This window comes from Petaurus breviceps, unplaced genomic scaffold (genome assembly GCF_028583685.1).
Source record: "Petaurus breviceps papuanus isolate PSGF00001 unplaced genomic scaffold, PetGlider_PUasm1.0 90977, whole genome shotgun sequence".
Taxonomy (NCBI): Eukaryota; Metazoa; Chordata; class Mammalia; order Diprotodontia; family Petauridae; genus Petaurus; species Petaurus breviceps.
In genome coordinates, this window is record NW_027187391.1 from 48,607,439 (window position 1) to 48,627,275 (window position 19,837).

The window sequence follows — 19,837 nt, forward strand, 5'->3', positions numbered from 1 at the left end:
GGAGGTTGTTAGAATTTATTTCTATACATCATGATGAATTCGGAGAATTCTCAATTGTTTGTTAGATGGTTATTTCTCCATATACAATTTTTTTGCCTTTTATCATTAGAGGGTCAGAATCACAGTTTCTATTAGGGATAATGATAAATTTTAGTTAGAATAAGAAAGAGAGATTTTTTTTTAAATTTTGATGTGGTGTTGTAAGTGTTACCTCTGGTGGGGGTAGAAAGCAAATTTAGTTGTTTTATTTTTTGGTGACTTCCAGAAATACAACTTCTAAGAATGATGCCAGACATCATAGGATTAAAATTATTGTGTAAAAACAACCATGACTTGAGATCTCACAACATCAACAATGGATTCTGCCTTTGGGAAAGATGCTCTGTTCTCCAGAAAGTGATGTCAAGAAATTTCATTGGTTAAATATTTGTCCAGATATTGAGTGAGAACACTGAGATATGTCTTGCATATGTGGTCAGCCTTCAAAAACAAAACAATTTCAAAACCCCAGAAAGTGATGAGGATATAAAATGTTCAGATTAAATTCCTTTTTACCATGTGTTCTTAAAATGTTATGTGTGTGTTATTAACAAATATTTTTATCATCAGAATGAAGGTCTCCTATCGAGGACATTTTCTGCATAATATTTACCCCTGTGCCTTTATAGATTCCCCTGAATTTCGATCAACACAGATGAACCGGGGTGAAAAATTTCAGGTATGGTTCAGTGTGATTTATAATAACTGGATGTAGGTCAAAGAAAACTGCAAAACTGTCTCATGACTCCATGAAAATCAAATAGACGGTCATAAGTAATGCTAGCTATGAATAATCAGTGTACAACATCTATGACATAGGTACGGAGTTCACTTAAAATCAATGACTTCCATTTACAGACAAAACTACAAATTGCTTTAGTTCTATAGAACTTAATGGAACCTTGAAAACCCTTATTATTGAGGAGAGAATAGTGTACTTTTCTTATACTTAATGAACACATTTAAGAATGAGTTTCTTTTTAGTGGTGAAAATTTTTATGTGAACAGATCAGTATGCTTAATTTCTTTTGTGTCCTCAGAAAGAAATAACCATCTCATTCCTAAGCACTCTCTTATTTTTTTTAATGTAAAAGGAAAAAAATGCTGACCTATTTTCACTAGTAACCATTATTTCATTAATGCTAGGAAAATAGTGAAGATTTTTTTTTTCTTAGCTGATGTTCTCCTTCTTGATCAAGTGATAATTTTTGATTCATTCATACTTTGAAAGATATGTGATTGGGGTGGCTAGGTAGCACAGTGAGTAAAGCACTGGCCCCGGAATCAGGAAGACCTGAGTTCGGTTCTGGCCTCAGATACTTAACACCCACCCACACACACCCACACAAAAACTAGCTGTGTAACCTTGGGCAAGTTACTTAACCCCAATTGCCCTCCAAAAAGCAAAAAGGAAAAAAAAAGAAAGATATGTGATTTCATCAGTGTGGTTACTCTTTTCATTTTATCATCTTGCAAGAAAAAGATGTAAAGTATGAGATTTAGAAATGGCTAAGCTATGAGTGGGCTAAATCCCATGGAAAGTATGGGTCTTGAAATATGTATGGAACAGTGTAATGGAACAGGGTAGCATAATTCTTTATGTAGAGGTAACTGGGAAGAAAAGGTCAAATAATGGGTGTTGGTGAAATTTTACATTTTGGAACTTTATGGAAAGAGTTTTTGAGGAAGAGAGATTCAGGAACTGTCAAGTCACTGCTAAAGTCTCACCTTAGTGCCTTCCCTCTGAGACTACTCCCAGTTCATCCAACATATATTTTCTTTGTACATACATACCGTGTTTCCCTGATAATAAGACCTATCCCGAAAATAAGCCCTCCCCTTACTGTGTAAGATTCCTCTAAAATAAGCCCTCCCCAGAAAATAAGCCCTATTGAGATTGCTACTGTAGTGAAGGTGATCCCCTGCACTACACGCTACATTACGGTACCCTCTGTATGCACCGCCCCGCCCCACCTGAAACGCACGCCGCGCTCCGAGCTGTATCCAATCAGAGCTGCAGCAGTGAGCGCGTCATCCTGTTCTTCCCCAGTGATTTGCTTGCTGGCGCCATTGAGAGCAGTGCCGCGGAAGAGAGCTGAGGCAGGACAACATAAGCCCTCCCCTGAAAATAAGCCCTCTGGTGTTTTTCTTTCCAAAAAAATTAATAAGACAGTGTCTTATTATCGGGGAAACATGGTAGTTGTTTGCATACTGTCTTCCCCATTAGACTGTGATTTCCTCAAGAATGGAGAAAGTTTTTGTCTTTCTTTGAATCCCTGACATTTAGCACAATGCCTGTCACAGAGTAGGTCCTAAATAAATGTTAGTTGACTGACTTCCTACCCATCCGAATAGTGGAGTAGTTAATATTAAAATGTTTAAAACTGCCCCTTCCCCTGCCCTCCTGAAAGTAATTTGTTCCATTAGCTTAAGCTATTTCTTCCTGAAAAGATGAGAGTTAAAGAGTTTTGATTCTTAAAAAAACATGACTTGGTGAAGGATAGTAGTCTTGGCTTTTCCAGAGACTTTGCTCAGCATGTATCTGTAGAAAGTGCCTTAGGGGGCTATTTCTCAGTGGACAAATGGATTATTATTGATAATGATTCTAATGGTGGTGGTGGTTATAGAAAAAGAAACTTTGAGATTTGCAGAATGATTATTATCCTATGTTATCTCATTTAATCTTCAAAATAACCCTAGTAGGTAGGTACTATCATCATTTCCATTTTATAGATATGGACGCTGAGGCTCTGAGAGGTTAAGTGACCTCATAACTAATAAGCATCTGACTTGAAATTTGAACTTCAGCCTTCTTGACTCTTAGTCCAAGACTTTATCCACTTTGCCATGCCGTAGATTTTTATAATTAGAAAAAGGAGTGGCTAATGTAAGCCCATGAGAGACATATATAGTTTTGTTGTTTCAAAAATTCTATTGCTGGCAATACTCAAGAATAAAAATAGTCCTCAGATATCTATGTCTGCCATTTGCCAGCTAGTCCACAGATGGTCAAGTCTGTGCATGTAGCCAGTTCTCTGCTACCTGTGCCAATGAAAGAATGACGGAAATTCATGGATAATAGTTCTTCTCCCCTCCATTTTAGCCATAAATTGTAACCTTTTCCCCCCCAGAGAATACTCCACTTAACTTCTTCTCCTCTTCAAAATGAAGATGCAATTTTTGCCCTTCCTACCCCAAGAGGCCCTTAAAAGGAAAGTGCTTTGTTATTGTAAGGCAGTTAGGTGGTGTATTGGATAGAGTGTTGGACTCGTCAGGAAAACCTGAGGTTGAATCCTGCCTTTGACATTTACTAGCAGTGTGACCCTGATCATGTCCAATGGATCCCTTTCAGCCTCAGTTTTGTCACTTGAAAAACAGGAATAATAATAATAGCACCTTCCTTACAGAGTTGTGATGAGACTCAAAGGAAACAATATATATAAACACTCTGCAAACATAAAATACTCTAAAAAATTAGCTAATAATGTAAACTTTTAAGTATTATAGAGATGTAAAAGTTGTCATTATCATCATAAAAGAGAGACTGAACAAAGATTTGGACTAGGAGGAGGGGAAAGTCAAATGGACAGAATGATTGTAACTGTTCACAGAAGTTAAGATTTGGGGTAACTGCCAGGAGTGCTATTGTAAGACGTGTGTGTGTGTGTGTGTGTGTGTGTGTGTGTGTGTGTGTGTAACTGAGCAGTCTGATAACTTGTCTTTCTATTCTCCTTCCCATGGAGCACATATGATTTGTTAGGTAGCTGATTCCTAAAGTCACCAACAGGAGAACACTAATCTCTTTGGAAGACGTCTCTCTGGCACTGGAATTGTTTTTTTATGTAAATTGAGGTTTCTATAAAACTTTATATAAAAACTTCCCCCCTGCTGTTGTTTTCTAGCAAAATCAACAGCTTGTTTTGGGGCCTGAAGGCTTGGAAATCAAAGCTTTATTGGTCCAAAGGGAGGTGGGGAAGTTGGGAATTCTAGAAGAATGGATTTTTCCATGGATAACAGCTTGCCTGCTTCTTTTCCATATTTGCCAAAAATTCAAACCCGGAGTAGAAGTGGCCTGGCTGATTTCACAGGCTGTCAAGCTGGTAGGAAGTGGGTGAACTCTTAAGTTTTAACCAGGACTCACATAAAACAGGATCTTAATTTACAAAGGCAAAACTTCAAATTATGCAGTAAAGAAATTCCATCTGTCACTGGCCGGTTTCCAACTTTATATCTTTTAGTACCTAGTATACAGTTCCAGGCACCCTATGGGAATTCAATAAGTATTAAGAGAATGAATAAACCTTTTTCTCAGGACACATTTCCTTGTTCTTGGTGTATGTAATATGGCGCCATGCCCAAAAAGATTAGGTAAATTTTCCACAGAATGAAGACAGCCAACACTTCCCGACTAAACAGAGTTCTATATTTCTAATTCTAAATTGTTGAGAAATTCCTTCTTTTTCTTGCCCTTTCATGCCAGTATTTTTTTATTTGTTTATCATATCCACTTTCCTTTTTTCAGTGGCAAAGAGTCTGAGAACATATGTTTTTTATGGCCAGACAAGCAAATAGGGAATGTTTTTCTCAAAATGTTAAGAATAAAGAAACTGTTGATGTGTGGCCATGGGTGGCTTGAATAAGCTACAGTCTCATCATGTTGGAAAGGGTATAGGATGGGTTTAGAATCTAAAGTCAGGACTTGATGCACTGTTTGCCAGGCAGCCCCTCCCCTGGGCATGGGCCCAGGAGAGGAAGGTTGTGAAGGTTTACTGTAATTCCCAAACCAAAAGAAATCCTTGTGCTTCTAACTTGACACTATTATGAGCTATATTTCCTCAGCAGGAACTCAAATATGGCATTGAAGAGAGTCCCACTAATTGGTCTGGAAGCAAATTTAGCCTACTGTAGCTTTGAAAATTCCTGGAATCTATTATAAAACTTTCATGTTTTATAGAAGTCTGTTGTCAGCTAACTGGTGAGACAGCTCTGCTTTTAGATAAAACTGCTCAGTTAGCAGAAATAAACCATTACCCACAAAATTGAATGACCTTAGTTATTATGCTTGTGACTAATCCCATATCAAAATAACCTCAGGAGGAGGAATAGAAAGAAATATTTACCCCTCAAACCTGGCAAACAAATCTTACAGTAAAATATTCTCATTTTAAATTCTACTTAACTCAGAATTTATCATCAATTAAGGACTGGACTGAAATATACCTTTATACCATTTGTGAAAAAGGGATTTAATAAGTAAGCTAATACAGAAGATTTCAAAGGAAATGTTTGACTTACCAAAGAGACTTCAGTTTTCAATTCTTTTAAAATGCATATTGATATATAAACATAATTTATGAATTATAGATCATACTTGCCCATCAAAACAGTTCTAAGTATCTCTTCTTGATAACATTTTTCGTTAATTCTAGTTATTTAAATATATTTAAAAGTGATAAAATTATATTTCCTTAAGAATTATCCTCGGGGCAGCTAGGTGGCGCAGTGAATACAGCACCAGCCCTGGAGTCAGGAGGACCTGAGTTCAAATGGGGCCTCATATACTTTAACATAAACCTAGCCATGTGACCTTGGGCAAGTCATTTAACCCCAACCACCCTACCTTCCCCTCTCCAAAAATAATTAAAAAAAACAATTATCCTGTACTTGACTTTTGCCTATTCAGACCACATTTTTTAAACCAATTTGTCAACAGTAGTAAATCAACTTTCCATCTGGTTCTATATTCTTAGAATCAATATATCTACCTAATTTTAAGTCTTAGTACTAGGGAGGGCTAGAGGAAGGCTTTAAAAGGATATTTGTTTATGTGTTGCTAAGTCTATAAATAAGAAAGACTTGGACAAAACATAAATAATAATTTTCTAAAAGAATGCATGCAGTTTATAGTTTATCAATTTTTTCTATTCTTTGATTCTTCAGATTAATAATAAAATTAATTCTAGGCTGGTCATTTAGACAAATACTACAAAAAGTGGAGATGCATGTATGAGTATGTATGTATGTATATATTATTACCCGTAGATTGATGTTTTCTGTCTTTGGTTCTCAAAGAGTACCATGACATCTAGAAAGTGATGCCATGACTTGCATGTGAATTGGATCTAAATGAGAAAGGGCCATGCAAGGTTACCAACCTTACTTTCTCCTCTGGAGCCATCTGGGTCCAGAGGCAAGATATAGATCAGAATGACTAGAGGTGGCCCTGGATAAAGTAGGAGACCTTGGCATTTTTAAACTAAGGTCTTTAACATGGCAGCATACTGGATTTAACTAAATTTACTTTCTAAATAACAGATAATCCTAGAACAAATACATTGTTGATCTGTACAGTGGGGAAGTTTTCACACTGAGGTATGGGATTTGCAATTTGTAATTTTATCTGTATGAGGGAGCTCATTCCACTATTGGATAATTCTATTCCTAGAAAATTCTTCTTGACGTCTAGATTGAATGTCTTTTTACAATTTATACCATTGGTCTTAGTTCTGTTTTCCTGGAGTCTATCAGAAAGGGTTTATTCCACTTTCCATGGACCACTCTTCAGATATTTGAATTTGACTATCGTAGTCCCCCTAAATCTTATCTTTTTCAGGCTTATCAGCCCCATTTGCTTTGGTTACTACTTATAAGCATGATCTTAAGTCCCTTCAGCATCCTGATTGATATCCTCAGGAAGAATTCTAGCTTTTTAGGATCCGTCTTTCAATATAGCATCTAGTAGTGACCAGAGTACAGTACAGTATTATCAAACAGGACCTTAGTCTTGGTGACTATGCCTCTCAATATAATCTTGACTTATGCTCAATTTGCATACTACTAAAATCCCTAGACCTTTTTTTCATACATGCTGCTGTCTATAAGGTCCTCCTCTATCTTGTACTAATAACATTTTTTTAACCTATGGTTAAGACATTTTTTCAAACACTATTCAATTTTTTAAAATAGATTTTCCTCAATATTTTCATGTCAAGCTCTTTCCAGATCCTACCTCTTTCAAACAACATAGAAGCTAACCTTCCCAACTTTGAGGCAATTATAAATTTAAGTCATGGCATATATGTTTCATCTAAGGCATTAGTACAAATGTCATAGTGCCAAGCACTCGTACCTGGTATAGTCCACTATAGTAGAAGTGCCAAACATGGGGCCTGCCATACTCCCAACTATAGCTCAAACCCAATTAAAATATAATTAGAAAATATTTAGCAAAATAAATAAAAATACAATTGGACATACATTATGAGAATCTATAGTTTTCTAAGCCAATATGTATTCCACAAGGATCCTTAGTGGTCCTTATTTCAATTTTAGCTTGACATCACTGTACTAGCGACCTTCTTCAAAATGGACTTTGAAATGTAAATGACTTTTCTTTGGGTCTGACCATTCAACCAGTTCTGAATCCAGTGCTTGGCATAGTGCCTGGAACATAGTAGATGCTTAATAAATGTTGATTGATTGATTAAATTCACCTAACTTTTCTTTTACTTGCCTACCTCTTTCTGTATTTTTCACAACAGTGTGAAACTATTAAATATTTTGCTAAAATTTAGTTAAATTTTTATTTGTAGAATTTCTCTTATCTATTCATATAATACTCTTACCAAAAAAAAAATGTTATCAATCTGGCATGACCCGTTTTTGATGAGACCATATACTATGTAAGTATAATCTGTAGTATTAACTATAGTTCTTTTTATGCCATTATTGCAGTTAAAAATAAAGTATGACATGAGTTAAAATTAAGATAATGGTTGATTATTTTTCAGATATAAATTTATTTTTAAAACTATTATTGAATTCAGGGAGATTGTCCAAATATTAGTTGGTAGGATTTGTTGATTCATTCAGTAAATATTTATTTAGCATCTACTATGTGTCAGGCCCTGAAGATGTAGAAGTAAAAACAAAACTGCCCTTTAGTAGGAGGATGCAATAAAAATAAAATGCAAATTTATTTCAGAGAAAGGGGCACTAGAGAGTTGGGGGAATCTGGAAAAGCTCTGTGTAGGAGGTATTGCTTGAGTTCCATTTTAAGGAGAACTCAGATATGCTAAGAAATAGATGCAATGAGAGACTTTTCTAAGCATAGGAGAAATTCTGTGTAATAGCAAAGAGATAGAAGATGGAATGTCATGGCTGAGGGTCTCTGAGTAAGCCAATTTGTCTGAAACATAGAATGAATGAGGGGAACGATATGTGATGGGCCCAGAAGGGTGAGTAGAATCTATTTTTTTTTACTTTTTTTTTTTTGGAGGGGGAAGGGCAGGGCAATTGGGGTTAAGTGACTTGCTAAGTCACACAGCTAGTAAGTGTTAAGTGTCTAAGGCTGGATTTGAACTCAGGCCCTCCTGACTCCAGGGCTGGTGCTCTATTCACTATACCACTTAGCCACCCTGAGTGAGTAGAATCTAGGTTATGAAGGACTTTGAATACCAAGTAGAGGAATGTATAATTTATATTAGAGGCAATAGGGAGCTGCTGAAATTTCTAGGGTAAGGGCCTGACTTAGATCTGCATCTTAGCAATATTAATTTGGCAGTTTGTGGAGACAAGATTGGAGGGGAGAGAGGCTTGAGACAGAGACAAATTAAGATGCCACATGCAGCAATAAAAATATTTTTTTCCCTTAGGGCCAGTTGTTTCCTAGATTGTTTCCAACCCCACTTTTATCCCATTTCTCTACTGTGTATGAACTGCATTTTCTAGAGTCACTGATGATGACTTATAGGACTAAGGAACATCTCTTGCTTACTTCAATAACCCTACAGCAATTGTCACAATGGCTTGCCTACTGGAGTTCACCCCTCATGTAGTTTGCCTGCTATCTCCCTGTTCATGTCTACAACGTCATCAATTGTTCTGCATTTATCTATCCTGCTATTTCTATAAGTCATACAGAAATCAGCCTTCAGTACTCCATTCTATTCCCTATACATCAGGCTCTAGAGATACCAATCATTTAGTCAGGAGCATTCAACTATCATCCGAATAGGTGGTATGCAACAAGTTGATTCAAGTCAATCTTATGGTAATTGTATCAATATAATTAGCACCATTTTTATCTTTCTGTTTCCCTAACCGTCAGCAAGGTACCTGGTTCATAATGGGCATTTAATTAATGCTTGCTGATTGACTCTGTGTACTTGTGAAACAATAAACCATGAGCCAAAAGAATAAAGGTGAAACATGCTACTCTCTTTCTGACAGAGTTTATGACCTTAAAATGAAAAAAGAGACATACATTTTCAGACATGGCTGATCCAGGAATTTGCTTTGCTGGGCTATGCAGCTATATATTGGGGGCTTAAATGTTCTTTTTGCTGAATTGTTGGTGGGGAAGGCAAAGAGAAGTATAGATTAATTTTTAATACTTGTTACTTGAAAAATGAAAATAATGAACTATATAAAAACCAAAGGATCTGACAAGCCAAAGCATTGGATTGAATCTAATAGAATGAAATTTAATTAGAACAAAAACTGTGTAGGTACAATATAAGGGAAGAAAGCAGTTGCTCTGAAAAAAGATTGGAAGGAGTGTTGTTAGTGGACTACAAACACAATTTGAGCCATCTGTAGGATATGGGGGTCAAAAAAAAGTTAAAGACCTTGGACTGAATTAAAAGAAACATAGTTGGGCTTGCTAGGGGCCACAGTGAATAGAGCACCGGCCCTGGAGTCAGGAGGACCTGAGTTCAAATGCAGCCTCAGACACGTAACACTTACTAGCCATGTAACCTTGGGCAAGTCACTTACCTCCAACTGCCCTGCCCTCCCCCCAAAAGAAAGAAACCTAGTTTCCAGGGAAAAGGGGCAAGCCCCACTGTACTCTGCCTTTGTCAGACCTTATCTTTAGTATTTTCTTCAGTTTTGAATGCTCCAGAAAGACGATGATAAAAAAGAGAATATCTCATTAAGGACAGCTAGGGCAGTGAAGGACCTTGGGTCCATATTAGAGAAGGATCAGTGAAGAAACTTAACGTGTTTAGCCTGGAAAAAAAAAGACTCCAAGGAGACATGATCATGTCTTCAAGTATCTGAAGGGCTCATAGGGAGAGGAAATATTAGACTTATTTATTTGGTGCCAGAGGCAGAATCAGAAGCCATGAGTGGAAGAGGCAGAAGAAAATTTAGGTTTGGTGCCAGGAAAACCTTCCTAGCCATTTAAGCTGTCCCAAAGTGGAATGGGCTGCTCCAAGTGGTGGTGGTTTCCTCATATTTAGAGGTCTTCACTCAGAGGATGGATGACCACTTGTTCAGGAGAGTGTAATGAGGATTCCTTCCAGGTATGGGTTTAATTGATAGTGGCTGAGATTCTTCTAACACAAACTCTTTGCTTTTATTCCACAACTTTCATTGATGCCTCAACAGCAGACAAATATTGGTATTAAAAACTGGACCTTTGTTTCAGAGAGAAGATTGGAGTCATTGACGTAACTATGTGATTCTCCAAAGGCATTCTGGTCTGCTGTCCTCCTAATGTTCTGTTGTGGGTTTACCTCACTACCTATTTATGTTATCTGTCTGTTACTGTGTCCTCATAGACAAGCTCTTTGGGTAGCGCATCCAATTGTATATTGTAGTCTGGATAATAAGCATTCTTCATTCACTTATTTTTTCTTTATCTATATTCTGTACTCTTAAATAGTTATGGTTCTCATTAAGGAAGCCCTACATTATTCTGTGGCATAATGTATAATTATATCTGAAAACAGGAGAATCTAGAGAACTACAGCCATGTTGATAGAGTATTGGATTTGGATTCAAGAAGACCTTGTTTTGTATTTCTTCTCAGATGCTTATTTTAGTTCTCACCCCAGGTCAATCATTTAATATCTTTGGACTTCAGTTTCCTGACCTGTAAAATAAAGGAGTTGGACCTGACCTTTAAAGTTTTTTCCAGCTCGAGATCTCTGATGCTGTGATTCCTAGAGAATCATTCTTCTATTTGGGCTCTGAACTGGACTTCCTCTGTAACAGTGTGAAACACCTTGAATGAATATGTCTTCTCCATAAGATTTTATAAATGAGTTTGTATTTTAAACTGGCATTGCTCTTGTTTGCTATATCTCTCTGTTTTTAGCAAGGAGATTAAATGTTCACTGGCTCAAGTGGTTTTTCAGCTCTTTTGGTCTCTTCATTATGGCAATTATTGGCCACCAGTTAAATTTCTTTAAGAAAAGGTTGTAATCTGTGTTGACATCCATTTTTCCATCTAGTTTTTTTTTACACCAACAACCAATTTAAATATTAGATGGGAAATGTTTTAGTTGATGCCATTTCATTTTTTATTTTGATCTTTACAAACTAAAAGTCTGTATAATATTATAAGATCACCTGTGATTTGAGAATGAGTCCCAGATCAGTAATAAATTTCTTCCTGTCTAAGTATATAACCAGTTTCGTTATTTTGTGCTGTCAGTGTTTGACGTGTCTAGAACCTACCAATTCTTTTCTCGAGAAAAAAAGTATTCATGGTGGGTAGACATGAAACTTTTCCTTAGACTGTATGTCTTTAGCCTCTCTTGTATCTTGCTACAGAACCAGCATTTCCAACATATATTTTATAAGCCCTTGACATACCTCCCTTTGCAATGACATTACTGTGTTTCAAGGCATATGTTTAGTTAATTTGGAAAGTCTTCCTGAGTTCTTTGTAGAATTTCTCTACCTTTTCATCCTCCTCAACAAGTGCTGATACATACGTTTTAGTTATTTTTCAAAATATCTTGGTCTTTTGGCAGATACTTAGCATGAGCCCTGAAATAGAAGATGGCCAGGTGTCCTGTGAAATGCCTGTTGGCATAATTAAGCCAGCTCTGCTAAGTCCATTCTTGTATCTGTTAAGGAGAACTTCTGAGCCGTCCTTCCACTTAGCTGTAGCATCCTGTTTATTTTCTGCTTTCATTCATGATGAAAGTAAAGGATTAAAACAATTAAGTTCTTTCAATAGTATTTCCACTTATTTGAACAAGAATCTTACATTTAGAGCTAAATTAATATTTGTAGACCTTCTAAAGACTGTTCCATCTTTAGTACCTTTTGTCCCCTTTCCTGTAACTTCATTAATGTCGCTGTAGAAACAAAATGAGACCACACAGACTGGAGACCATTTGTATTTTTCTTTTCTTCATGGATTACCACAGCCAAAGAATTCATCACCAAGTTGCCAGCCTACTTAATGAGCCTCTCCAATACTTAGTTGCTATATTCCTCCAAAAGCTGACATCATAGATGTTGTCTGTTACCAAGACTATGCCTAAATATCTTCCAGCTTGCTAGAGATTTTACATTGCTGGCATAGCCCTGAAAACCAAAGATTGACCCCATGTTGTGAAGAAGCTTTGGAGTAGGATTTTAGTGGAGGTTCTAGACATACATGATACTTAGTAGTACTATGAAATGTTCTGGGCTAGTAGTCAGGAAATAGGTTAGACAGCTATCACTAATTAGCTTTGTGACATCCCTTTATTGTACTACCCCTCAGTTTCCTTATCTTTAAAATTAGTGTTACTGTAAGTACAAATTAATATTGGAATTAGTATTAAAATTAGTATATAATATTACTAATTAGAGTGTTGCTAGCATCATTTCCCAGATGTAGAAGAAAGCTTATAGAGAATCTGCAAAGGCTCTTCAGATTCTTTACTACCATGGCTTTCCATTGCAGAGTTTTGTGGAATTTTAAGACTCATAAAATTCTTCTTTTTGTGTTATTGATTTCTGCTTAAGGAGTATTTAAGCTTATGGATGTCCCTCTTCATCCTTTTTTCTTGATTCTTAATTCAAGGCACTTGGGTTCAATTTCTCAATTTCTTGTGCTCTGGCCCTGGACACTTCAAACCCAGGCTGCTTGCTTGCTCACCACCTGGATATGCTCACCTGGCTTGGGTACATTGAGAGTCACCAACTCTGTTCCTAACATTGAGTAGAAGGAGCATCAGGTCTTAACCCCTTAACCTACCACTACTGCCTCTGTGCCCTGCAGATCCTATGACTTACTGATGATGTTATCCTAAGAATCTCTGGTCCTTGCCAGCTGTTTAGACACTGCATCCTTGGGACCTGTGAGTCTTTCAATCTGTCCTGTACCTAAACTTTCCTTTATTTGGTGTTTTCCCCCATTTGATTATGAGCTTCTTAAGAGCAGGAACTAGATTGCTCTCTCTACTTGTATCCTCAGCACTTATCACAGAGCCTAGCACAGGGGTGGGGGATCTGTGACCCTCTAAGTCCTCAAGTGTGGACCTTGGAATGGCTACAGATTTCACAGAACAAGTTCCCTGCCCCTGTCCTAGCACATAGTAAATGCTTAAATTCACTCATTCATCAAATCAAGCTTTACCATTTACTCTATGACTTTAGACTAGTCAACTAACTTATTGGGGCCCCAATGAATTTGAGAGGTTGGATTAGAAGAATTCCCAACATCGCTTTTTTAATCTTTCATTGAACCCATTTCATTGAACCTAAAAGTTAAGTCTTCCAACTTGCTACGTATTAATTATTTAGAAGTACAAGTGTCCAGAGAGTAAGGAGAGAAAACTGTTTCACTTTTATATTTTCATAAAAATCCCTGTATTAAGGGCAGCTAGGTGGCACAGTGAATAGAGCCCAGCCCTGGAGTCAGGAGGACCTGAGTTCAAATCCAGCCTCAGTCACTTAACACTTAACTAACCATTTGACCTTGGGCAAGTCACTTAACCTCAATTGCCCTCCCCCCAAAAAAGGCAAAAAAAAATCCCTATATTACAAAGGGGCTAGTTATTTTTTTCCAATTAATAGTAGATAAGGTAGCCTTTCTGAATTTCTTCCTGAAAAGCCAGAATTTAATTTTACATGTTTTGTGAACATGCTTTATCTTGTAAATGCTTAAGTTTTCTTTCTTTTTTCTATAATCAAGTTTAAAGAGGTGGTCTAGGTTTTAGCTCTTATTCCCCAGTTTCCAAGAGTTACTGGTCGTGACTAGTCCTGATGGGTTACCCATAAAGTAGTACCAACTGGATTGCTAAAGAATAGACCTAGCTACCCACCCCCTTCTTCCCCACTTCTGCCCCCAGCAGAAGGCCACTCACTAGTCAAGCTTTCCTACCATGGGGTATCAAATTAATTCATACAAGAACCAGTTGTTAGAAATGAAGGAATTTACAAAGCTAACCTAGTTCATTTATCCATTTCCTGCCTCAAGAATCTTGCTTCTGTCTCTTTAAACTTTACTCTGAAGAATAGTTGCCTATAAATCCTCCCTGCACTAGGAATATCAATTCACCACAGGTCTCTGACCAATTGATTGACCACTTGTGATGAGTGTATTGAACAACCCTGATCTATACCTAGATATCCTTCGAGACTGCCCCTCCAGCCCCTTGTTCTGTTTACAAGATATCTCAGATGTGAAACAGATGTGTGACAGTTATCTGTGAGGTTGCTTTTATTTAGATGAGTGATTGCTTTTGAATTGCTTAAAATATCTTATTATACATTTTATACACACAGGAGAGGACCCATTTGTTGTGGATCTATTTTGAATTAATTGAACTGATTGAATAAATAATTGCTACAATAATAATTTCTGTTAAATGATCCCATTTCTTCATTCCTCGAGCATGGTATCGTCACACTTCACATAAGCAAATCTTTCAGTTTTTTTCCCCTGAATGTTTGTATCTTTTCCAGGTCACCATTGTTGCAGATGACACCTGTAGATTCTTATGTTGGTCAAGAGAGAGATTAACTTTTTTTCTGGAATCAGAGCCATTCCTTTATGAAATATTTAGATACCTCATTGGGAAGGATATCACAAATAAATTATACTCCTTGAATGATCCCACATTAAATGATAAGGTAAGTCACAGTATTTCAAAGTTAAAAAGTACCTTGAAGTTTCAATCTATAGTCTTTTGTGTTTTTTTTTTTCCTTTTGTAGACACACACACACACACGCTAGTTATATACTTTATGCAACATAAGTTCTCAAAGTTCACTGAATATCTATACTGATTCCTATAATGGCATAAAAATAACTCCAGGTTCTCAGAACCTGTCAGCTGAAAATAAACTTTGGAAGGACCTACCAAGCTTGAAAGGCTTTCAGATATGATGGACCTTGTGATGACCTGTATGTCTGTTGCGTAAGCATCTGCCTGGCTAAGTTCCAAGAGGTTCATCACCAGAAGGTTGGCTACCAAGTGGTGAATGTTTTTGGCCACAGCAACTTATTAAATCATTTGCTAAAGCATAGAAAGATTGCAATTTGCATGGCTGTTGGGGAAATGCCCACACCAATGAAATCATAGATCTTTGGATTAGTGAAGTATGCTTATAAATATCATATATATTTTGAATCTCTGTGAATAGAATCATACTTATGTGTTTAGAGAAAATCTGTACTGAAGCATTTTGTAATTATGACATTTGTCATTACTTAGTAAGGTTGGAAATATGAGGCTAATATTATAAAGGCTTGTGATTTCCTTCTAAATCAGGACATCTAACTTGGAGGGAGGGTGTTTACAAGAAAAAGTCACAGGGAGGTGTTCCAGTGATCTCCCATATTTCAATTTAGACAGTTTCCAGTCCCATCCACTTTCTCACGATGGATATCCATCCACAGGCTTTCTGCCAGAAGGGAGCTCATCTTCTTGTCCACACTCATCTTAAACCCATCTGTATAAAGTCTGTATCTGAGCTTGTGATTATTTATTTTCATTGGGGAAAATGTTACCTTAGCAACCCAATAACTAACAGTCCATTTCTTTTGCAGGTATTGGCTATCATTGAATCACTTCTTGCTAAACCCTACAGTTGTACAACCTCTGTAGGCCAACCTGATCTTTAAAAGCAGTTAACCTTTCCCTCCACCCTTTAAACATCTTAAAACACAAGTTAAACCCATGAGATAGTTTGTAACAGGAGTGTGCCATTTTTCACATAGCATTATAAATAATAAGCTTTTTCTATTTTATGAATTTGGGTTTTCACAGACTAGAATTTCTCACGGTAAAGTACATCAAAATTATATTAAGAATACCCCCTCCATATTTTTTTGCTCTTGTTAATTTGTTTTGGATGGGTGTACAAATGACTTTATTTGTTGTTGTTTTGTATAGTATCCCTATTTGTTCTCTTGGTCCTGACTTGTTTACTCTTGCATTTTTGTTTTGGTTCTGAATATGGGACATGCACTATAAACTGCCACCGATGATAAGAGAGTAATGCAACTAGTATATATTTCATAGCTAAATGGTGTTGCCTAAAAGTTCATCCACCTCCCAAAGTGAATCGTTTACTTCTAATAACATTTCTTTAAAAATATTAGCAATCAGCCAGCCAGAATCTATTAAACACCTTCCTGGGCCAAGGACTATGCTAGGTACTGGTAATACAAAGATAAAAGTGATTCTCTACTCTTGAAGATTTTAAAATCTAGCTGGGAAAGTGTGTGTGTGTGTGTGTGTGTGTTGTCCAAAAGTTTTAGTACAGTTTTAATATTTAATACAGATTAAGTTACAATAAACATTGGTACATTTTATTCTTCATTGAATCTTCTTATAGAGCTTGATAGATAGGTAATAGTATGTTGAAGCAATAAGTTTTGTCAGTAATAATTTGGAGACCTGAAAATGTGAAAGCTTCCCATAGAAAGGACGTTAAATTATAATGAAGGAGTTGAAGTGTAGGGAGAATCTGAATTTCTATTCAAGAATCTCATTTATTGGTTATACACATCGCTTGAAGATACATCCAAAATCTTTGCTTTATAGAATGCCAAAAGGTTGGAACGCAAGCCCAGTCTTTGCTCACAGATTTCAGTAATGCAAATGAGAAACAGTATGGCTAGTTCAAGTGACAGTGAAGATGGCCTGCAACATTTCCTTCGGGGGACCTCCACTGCATCCTCTATTCGTAAGTAAACTTAAGGAGTGTTGATGTAAATGTATGTCTTGATTTAAAATGGTTCTCATTGGGAAGGCATCTAGTATGAGCAAATGTGGATGGAGAAATGGCAAAAAAAAGGGCAGTTAGTTTCCTCATCCAAAGATGGCAAGAGGACCACAGAATATTATACACTTGGTCTCTTAATTTTGTAAATATTGGGTCATTCATAAATAAGGGAAAAATAAGAAAGAAAACCAGAGCTAATTATTTTTTGTGATCCTTATTTTACATGCTAGCTTATATTCAAAGTTTTAAACCATTTAAATAAAACCAATGTATTTATCTGTATGTTCACTGGGACCTAGTTTGATGGCTACTTTCTTTTATTTTGTTTGGACCTTTAAAGTACAATCTAGTACAGTTCTAGCTCTCCATTAAGAGCTATAGTAATGAAGACAGCTGGATGTTTGTGTCTTGGCTGGTTGTTTCCTAGTGTGATCAGACAGCTTTCCACAGCTGGCTTGGAAGCTTAACAACGCTGAAGATGAGAGTGGGAGTGGGAGAAATTAACAGCTTTTGTGAATGACACCTTTCAGACTACTCTAGCTGCTGATGCTACAAGGCAATCATTTACCCAGGGAAGATTCATCTGTGGCCAAAATAACTAAAAAGCAATTAATGAACACTAACAACATAAATATATGCTGAAGATAAAAAACTAAATTATCATTCCTTGACTTTTGGACTAACACTACTACTACTACTACTACTATTACTACTACTACTACTACTACTACTACTACTACTACTACTACTACTATTACTACCACCACCACCACCACCACCACCAATATCGCCACCACCACTGTTTCTGCTGCTACTACTACATATGGAAGACCCATTCAACAAATCCAAGGGAAAATATTAAATCTGTGGATTTCCTACACTTGCATGTACTAAGTGACTTATAACTTCAGTTAACATTAAAAAGCAAAGGACTATCGCCCAAACCTAAGTGTTTCTGTGTTGTAATCTTATATAATTTATATGTTACAGATGAATTAGGTCAAAAATTCTGGTTATTATTGTATTCAGGAGGAAAAAAAAATGATTTCCAAGGCACAGAATTGGTCATTTAAGCACGGACAGTACTTTGTTGATGACCAAAAAATTATATATATATATATATATATTTTTTTCTATTTCACTTCAGATACAAAATGGTGAGCTTTAGGTCTCTTCCAGTATAATTTTCAAAGGAGGTGACTGATTTTGACTAAATTTAGAACTTTCTAAGTAATGTGAAGATAGACCTTCCATTCAAGTTGATTGTCTGCTGTCTTGAAACAATATGGGAGCAAGCACAATGTTTTAGATGGGCCTATGTGCTAAAACGTTTTGTGGGGTTCATTGAAATTTTCTTTATAGATAGAAGTTACAAAGGTATGTGCCTGAACTGGGTGAGGTCTACAGTTCATACCACTAAAAAGGTAGTTATGAAGCCAAAAATTAAGATCCACATGAATGAACTGTTTCCCTGTTGAATAAATTGTTATTCAATAATTATTATTCCATATTTTCTTTGGTTAATTAGATTAGCACTGGATGTGTACCAAAAGCAGGCCCCATAGCATATATAGTTATCTATATGTTATTTTTGTTGGCATATGATATTTTATTGTAAGAAATTTTTAATAAGGTAAAATAAATATTTGAGGAAAATGGTTTCAATTCATTGGTTCATTTCACTGTACAATATCTTTTCTCCTGGGAACAGTTTGCATATGTAATTGGGATTAAAATGGATTTTACTTGGTTCCAATTTCTTTTGTACCTTTCTTTTTTTTTTGGAGGGGGAAGGTAAGGTAATTGGGGTTAAGTGACTTACCCAAAGTCACACAGCTAGTAAGTGTGTCAAGTGTCTGAGGCCAGATTTGAACTCAGGTCCTGCTGACTCCAGGACCAGTGCTTTATTCACTGTACTACCTAGCTGCCCATGTACCTTTCTAACAAAAATAATACAGGATACTTTTTGGAATATGTGAAATTCTACATATGGACAGGCCTAATGCAATAAAACCTATAGATATAAAACCTATCCCAGATTGCCTAAGATCACATCAACTAGAAGTCCTTCATACCTACTTTTCATTGCTTTGAAGCAAGTCTTTGAGTCAGGAATACAGTTGGGTTTCTTATCTTGTTCGGTCTCCAAGCCAGGCTTTTGGACATCCAGCTGGTCCAGAACCTTCTTGGCTGCTCTTTGAAACTGTAAAATGACTCAGGCTCTAGTCCTGCTCATCTGGGACTGTTTCCTTTATTCCATTTTACTTCCTCTAATAGCCTCCTGTGGCAATGATAATAGTGGTATTTAATTTGAATACTGCCTTGCCTGTGGCCACTTTTGAAAGAAGCAGCATTTCCTAAAAGTAAAGCAGCTGGTCAAAAAAAAAAACCCAAAAACCGCTAGGAGGGCTTCCCTGGCAGCCATGGCAATCCGCTGGATAGCTGAGATGCTTAATTGTCTTCTCTATTGCTCAGCCCGGATGATGATGAAGGTGATGATAGCTAGCTTTTAGAAAGTGTTCTAAGGTTTGCAAAGCACTTCAAATATTGATCCTCACAAAAACCCTATGAGGTAGGTACTATTATTAAGCCCATTTTACAGATGAATAATATGGGACTGAGGGAGGTGGTGATTTGCCCATGGTCGTACAGCTGGTTGGTTGATTGTTCTTTGCTCTTGAAGAGGACCAAAATGACATCACTATGTTAAAGTCAAGTTCACTGTGTCCGACTGTGAGCTCAGAATGCTCTCCCACAGGTCGGGCACAAATAGTCCATCTGAACATTTCAGGTGGATACTCCAAATTTGTGCATCCTGTGTTTCCTTTGAGCT

General features: G+C 36.7%; 1 protein-coding gene across 1 annotated transcript in view; it reads left to right on the plus strand.

Moving 5' to 3' along the window:
- The window catches only part of POPDC1 (popeye domain cAMP effector 1), a 136,679-nt gene that overhangs the window by 83,762 nt on the left and 33,080 nt on the right, over window positions 1-19,837 (plus strand). Inside the window, exons 9-11 of the mRNA XM_069077134.1 lie at window positions 610-718; window positions 14,737-14,904; window positions 16,824-16,965. Of these exons, the coding sequence (XP_068933235.1) occupies window positions 610-718; window positions 14,737-14,904; window positions 16,824-16,965 (419 nt within the window). The remainder of the gene's footprint in view (window positions 1-609; window positions 719-14,736; window positions 14,905-16,823; window positions 16,966-19,837) is intronic.